The following is a 6989-nucleotide window of genomic DNA, read 5'->3' as shown; positions in this document are numbered from 1 at the left end:
GTACAGGAATTCCTCCTGGCATCCCAGTCCTAGCAATTTTTATTTATTACCCAAGATCCGCAAACCAAGCAGCACAGGATGCCTCATTGTCTCGGTACTGGCACGATCACAGAGAGTTTCTAGCTAAATTGAATCCATCCTATTCCCATATGCCACTGGAGCTCTAGCTTTTTCAAAGACACTACACATTTCTCAAAAAAATTGGCAAACACCATATTAGCTGCCACAGATGTCACATCTCTATACATCAACATCCCCAATACAGCAAGATTGCAAATTATAAAGATTATATCTGATGAGAACACTGCTTCTGTTTCTGTTACATTATCTGACTTGGTCCTCACACACACCTCTTTACGATTTTGGAATTGACTATATCTAAAAATAGGGGCGTGCGAAGCAGGCCCTACTCGATTCGGATTCGGACCAAGTCAGGGACAGTCATTCGATTCGTTGACTTGGATCACTGTCCCTGATTTGATTCGGCCGAATCCAAATCTGAAGATTCAGTGCTGATTCGGAGAATCACAATTCGGACATAGACACAGCTTTAAATATTTTTTCTACATACCTCAAGGTACTAGCGCGGCTTGTGATTGCCATGATGCAGGGGAAGATGGAAAGTCCCACAGGAGTGGGGGAGGGCCTCCATGTGCTTAGCAGTGAACCCAGGAGTGGTCCACTGGGAAGCGTGCTAGGGGACACCCCCGTGCCCATCTGGCTCGATGATTGGCCACCCCCTCCCCCCCACAAACCCAGGAGGCACCAGCTGCTGAGCCGGAGAAGGGGTGCGGGGGGCAGCACACTCCCCAGAGGACCTGGAAGTGGACCAGAAGTGCTTCTGGTTCACTTCTGGTCTGCTGCCAAGCACGCTGGGGAGCCCCCCGCACTTCTGTGGGACACTCCATTTGCCCCACCATAGCGGCATTCACGAGCCCCTGCTACCTGGAGGTATACAGGAAAAACATTTAAAGCTGTGTCTATGTCTGAATCTCCGAATCTTTCTGAATCTTTCTGAATTGATTCAGAGGGTTCTGATTCAATTCAGAGAAATTAAAGGGTCCTTTGATTCAATTTGGATTCAGTCACCTAATCGGGCCGAATCTCTGTCAAATCGAATCAGGGACTAAAGCTTTGCACAGCCCTACCTAAAAACAAATGGCACTGTCATAGGCTCATGGATGGCCCCTAATATCCCAAAATATTCATGACAGGCCTTGAAGTCTATTTCCTCTGCAGCTTCCCTCTCATCCCTATGATATGCCTAAGGTACATCAATGACATCTTCATTGTCTGGGGATATGGAAAGGAATCTCTAGAGAAACATGAGCCCCTCCATGAAGCTGACTTGGAAATACTGCATCCCCCAAATTCATTTCCTAGGCGCAGCTACTTTCATGCCACCAGGTTTTATCCTAAGCGCACCACTAGATCCACTGTGTACAGTCAATGTCTATGGTACAGCAGTATCTACTCAGATTGTACCAGCTGGAATGTACGTTTTGAGGAAATGGAGCAGGGAACCGTACAGTTACAACACAATCCCAAAACTGTGGCCACTCAAATCAACAATGCCAAACTCAGACTTTGCTCTGACCTGCTACAGTACCAATCTCAGGACAACAGAATCCCACTGACAGCCCCAGCTAGAATACCTTTAATGCATCATTAATGACTTCTAACCTCTCCTGCAAAAAGAGGACCATGAGTCTCAAGGCAGTCATAGGGGACAAACCTGTTCTGGCTTCCAGGCAGCCCCAACAATCTCAAACAGCATCTCTTAAACACAGGCTACCCGAACTCCCATTCTTAGCAAGGCATCAAACCTTGCAATGGACCTAGATGGAAGCTGTGTCCCCTCATTAATTCAGACCACATCATCACTGGATTAGAAAACACAGAATATAACATCCGAGGCACAGTCACCTGCATCTTTACCAACATCATATAAGTCATCACCTACTTATAGTGTCCCTTTGCTGTATACATTGAACAGATAGGGTGATCCTTACTTGTAAGAATGAATGAACACGGATCTGACATCAGCTTTTAAAAGACACAAAGGCCCATGGTAGAATGCTTCAACCTCCCTAGACACTCTATCACTGACCTCAGGGTAGGCGTTCTTAGGCAGAACTTCAAAACTTTAAAAAAACTCTCAAACTGGAAATTGCAGAACAAGAAACCATCCACAGCCTGGATTGTGTTAAGTATGGTCTAAACACAGATTATTTTATCCCATTAACCTGGATTAGCTTTTGTGACCCCTCTATTCCTCTGGGTTTATGTCTTGCTTGTTTGCCTCTCTCAGCATTAACCCCAACCCTCCTTTTACCTCCCCCCTCCCTCCCTCCCTTCCTCCCTTTCTACCTCCCTTTTATATTAAAACAATTCTCTATATTTTATGCACTGTGCTATGTATATCCTTTAACAGCATTTTATGAAGTAAGCTAGAGCTCATAAAAACTTCTGTTATAAGTGTATATTCAGTTAGACTACAAAGTACAAATCTACCCTGCATTCTTCTAGAACTGACATCCAAGAACCGCCTGTCTTTTTCACTGTCGTACCTGTGGCTGGGTGTCTGGGTGACTGTTGTGGAGTGATGCGTTGTTGAGGTATAGTGACTCGTGGAGAATGATGTCTCTGTTTCTCTCTCAATTACATGTTCACTGGATATTACATTTTTCGATACATACTGCTGAAAAAATAGAAAACCCCCATCTTTATATACTGGAGCGTACAACTCACTTGCTCATGCACACATGTTCATGTGTAAACACACACACTTTAAATCCAAAACAGGAGAGAGTCAGCTAACGTGAGAGCTGCCTACAGCTTAGGATTTATAAAATAGATATGCTTTATAGGCAAATTCAAATACCTCATGGATGGGGACTTTGAATGTAACACTTTCTGTAGCTGGTGTTGTTGGTTGTAGCCAGATTGGTCTAAGGACATAGGCAGGCAAGGTCTTTGGGTAGATGTAATATCTTTTATTAGACCAACTAAATAGTTCTTTGCCAGCTTTTGGGCACAAACATCCTTATTCAGGCACTGGGAGACACCTTCTTTAGCAGCACCATCTTACTTGCTGCCTTTCTTGATGAAGAACATACTGTGAATACTGTAAAGTACCTGGTCTGCAAGTAACTGTTTCCAGTGGAGGTTATACTATGGCTCATATATTGTCAGTAACAGTAGTGTGAGTCTGTTGCATAATTCTCAATGAAAACAGAAGGAACAATTTGAAATACCCGCACAGGTAGGGCCAAATTAAAAAAAAATGTACAGGTCATATGGATCATGGGTCATATTTGGGGATCTCCAAATATCCTCAATAGGGCATTGCTGAGGCTGCTTGCTGGAATTCTCATTTGCTATTAATACAAACCGCTGGTTTCTCAGCTCTTAAGAATCTGGCTGCTTAGTTAGGTCTCTGAAGGGGAAATACTGGATACTGAGCTCAGCAGAAGACAGGAGTTAAAATTTTGTTTCTTCTGAAGCTTTGCCACCACCTTCAGTTGGGCAAGGATCTCACCCCTGTCCTGTCCTGACACACAGATTTACAATGATGTTGAAATACTGAGACAGGATGGCTGGAATGACTGGAGGTTGCATGAAGTCTACTTTATTTCTGGACAAAAGAGACTCCCAGGGAGAAGGGCAGGAAGGAAGAAACTCTTGTAGACACTAGAATCTTACACAGAACCTGAGCTAAGATCAGAATTGGTTTCTGATCACTTATACCAGTTTATGTGCAAGTTCTGTCCCTAGCTACAGAGTTTGTGTGTCACTGATAAGAAATTTATCCTTAGCTGTTCAGCTGACCAAGGTGCTATGGCATTACTCCAAACTGCTATGTAGCTATCTGAGGTGGGAATTTAATCCAGCTCTTTTTTCTAAGGCAACCTTTTCTTCTTCATTATTCTCCTTCTTATAAGTCTTATACGTCAGCAATGACAGTTCCTTTCTTTCCTGGAGTCAAGCAACCCACTTTTTCACAGAGACTTCCATGTTATTCCGTACTGTATCACCACAATTTAGAAGACTGGGAGAAATCCTGCCTTGTGGAAGTCAATGAAAATCTTGCAATTGACAAAGTGGGACACAGATTTTCTCCCTAAAGCTTGGCATGGCCTTCACCTCCCCTACATAAAAAACCCTGGTACTGCTGTTCTTGCTTAGACAAATATCCATCGGCATTAAGGACTGCTGAGCCATGGTAAGTAGAACCCCTTCGGCATATACCAGGCCAGTGAACTGGGGGAAAACAGTGGGAAGGGCATGACATTAGATACCCAATTGATACATTGTAGAGAAGCATCTCTGCACATAGCCTTCTGCTAATGCTAGTATCTTAACTTCCCTGTCTCTGCTACAGAGATTCGGTGGCTATTGTCCAATGTGGTGTGGAAATGATCATATATAAAAATGTTCTGAATTCATCCTAAATCAGATTTTTTTTCAGAGGTAGTTCTAATCATTTCCAGGTGGACAAATCCCTTATTCCTGGAAAATCCTGCCATTTGATTTTAGCAGCTAATAAGATTTTAAAGGTGATGAGGTGAATGCTGCTCATACACTGACAGGTGAGAGCTAGTACTAGACAGTAAAACCTACATTCACCAGCTGGACGTTTTCTGGTGGTGGGTTGGGATGGTGGGGTCCATTTGCCATGTTCACCATGTTATTCCGTTCTGAGCGCAGGCTTTGCCGAAGACGGTCGTGAAACTTTTTCCGCTGCTTTCTGTATGTAAGAGAGGGAAATAGTTTTAATAGAAGTGGCTGCACCTGTCAGCACAGTCATGTCACTGTAGGGTCAACACACTGCCATTGCTAAGAGCTGGGAAAAGAGGTAAAGGTTATTTTAAAATGTACTCTATTTCAAAAGCAGTTCCACTCTGAAAATCAAAAGGAACATGGCTAGAGATGTTAGCCCTACAATTAAAATCTCAACAAGGTTACATCCAGCTTTTTACAGTGCTCTGGATTATACATATCTCTGGGTCCCCCTTGCTTTGCTGAGCTGCCATTCCTAATTGCTAAGCAATCACATGCAAAACATGGTGGGATTGCTTTTGCCTGTGAATGCAAAATGGCTGCATGCAGCCACAGCTCTTTGCAGTGTGAACTGTCTTATTATGTTAACAGCCTGTTGACTCTGAAGCCCAATGATTGTCCATGTTGTTGTCAATGCAGGTAACATGTTCGTGGCCTATCACTGCAACAGAAACAGGCAACTTCTATACTTACATAGTATACCGTCTCAAAGTGTCTTTCTTGTGCCCAAACTTAAATTATTCCCTATCTAGTTGCTAGCTCTTCTAGCTTCCTCCCATGAAAACTTCTATGAGACAGTTACAAGCGGTTGGTAACACAATCCACAGCACACTAACAACGGAAACTGTGGAGATATTATAAAATGCATTGAACTCAACAGCAGAATAAATAATATAGGGGAGATAGCATTATAGCTGTATTATTCAATTTCATACTGAGTTTATTAAAATACTCAAAATTTATCCATTGCTACTGCAGAAATTTTATCATAGCACCATAGAATCCAGCTGTGCAGAATTAGGTCCGGCTGACTGCAAAGTCTATAGAGCCTTGGCTTCAGTAGTAGTTGACACAGGCAGTTCCCAGTGCTGTATGTGAAAGTGCAGCTATCTTGGCAGGATAAGATACTATAAGAAAGAGCTATTTTCAAACCTATTCAGAACTCCTGGGGAGAGTATTTCATGCTTACCAAAAAGAAAAAAATGTTGAAGCTTAAAATATGTAACAACCAACTAATACATACAAAGAATGTATTAGTGGACCATGTGCATTTTAGTGGACCACGTATTTTTGCATGATTTGTTGGAGGCACATTTAGTGTCCCCCACCCGTATACTCATGACTTATGCATTTGTACAGGAAGGAGAAACACAGAATAACTTTGGGCTGGTGTGGACAGGTTTTGGATGGCACACTTCAATGGCACAAAAAAGGACGTGTGGAACGTGGTCTGCACTGGCTGTGTGAAAGCGGGGTAACCAAGCCAGACCTGCAGCCATCAGAGTGGTACACATATTCCTCCAGTTCTGTGGGGATGGTCTGAGCCCTCCTGCTCTTCTACAGCAGGTTGCTGAGCCACCATCTCTCCCAGACTAGCTCTCCGGAGTCAAGCAGGAAAGAGGTAGCATAGGAGCCTGTATATACTCCAAACATACCAGAGCCAGGTGACCTGGTTACTGCATATATTCTAATACATGAGGGTTTATGCCAGTCAGAGAACATGACTCAGGTCCCATCTCCCCTATATCTCGGAACCAAGGTAGGGGTTAGCTGTGTGCTGACCAAATTCCCTGACTCAACTGTGCCTACAATGTAGGTGGGCTCTAAAGAGGCTTAATTCATAGGCATATGAACAAAGCAGAGGCTTACAGTGCAGCTGTAGTAACTGCCCATGCGAATTCTCTTTACCCACAGTAAATGAATGGCAATTTAGTCCTCTTTCAGATCCATGATCCAGATTCTCAGCTGGTATAAAAGAAATCAATGGAGCTATACTAATCCACACCAGCTGGGAATCTGGCCCTGTGAGTCTATTCAATTTCTCACTTTCAGCAATAAAGCTATTTGGATTTTGCACACTTGCAAATGTGTCGTTCTTCCTGCATTTAAAGGGACATAAATGAACTAAAGAGAAATTACTAAAGGAAACCAAGAGGAAAGAGTAATGGGAAACGTAATATGCCTGTCATTCGTTCTGTGGTGTCTCTTCATTAATTTAATTGCTTTGTGGATAGAACACTTTCGAATTTAAGATTCAATGTTAGAAGATAACATTTTAGTACTTATCAGCAGTGTCATTTGCCATTGTGCCCAGGCACACCTCACTTCTAAAAAATGCTTTCTTTTCAAACCACTGTAAGGTTTTCTTTGGTTTTTCCAGCAGTGGAATAAAACACACTGTAGACATTTTACATGTGCTGCAGGAT

The 6989-nt window shown here is 42.9% G+C and overlaps 1 protein-coding gene across 5 annotated transcripts in view; it reads right to left on the bottom strand.

The window, feature by feature from the left end:
• The window catches only part of NRG1 (neuregulin 1), a 356475-nt gene that overhangs the window by 17859 nt on the left and 331627 nt on the right, over window positions 1-6989 (bottom strand). For 4 of the 5 annotated variants that reach the window (XM_019517122.1, XM_019517117.1, XM_019517120.1 and 1 more), the window contains 2 exons: window positions 4624-4750; window positions 2571-2701 (listed from right to left, as the gene is read on the bottom strand). In XM_019517122.1, coding sequence (XP_019372667.1) covers window positions 2571-2701; window positions 4624-4750 — 258 coding nt within the window. The remainder of the gene's footprint in view (window positions 1-2570; window positions 2702-4623; window positions 4751-6989) is intronic. The other variant, XM_019517118.1, reaches the window with a different exon arrangement.

This window comes from Gavialis gangeticus, unplaced genomic scaffold, assembly GCF_001723915.1.
Source record: "Gavialis gangeticus isolate Ggan-Ray unplaced genomic scaffold, GavGan_comp1, whole genome shotgun sequence".
Lineage (NCBI taxonomy): Eukaryota > Metazoa > Chordata > Crocodylia > Gavialidae > Gavialis > Gavialis gangeticus.
Note: the sequence above shows the minus strand (reverse complement) of the source record. Positions and strands in the feature narration are given on the sequence as shown.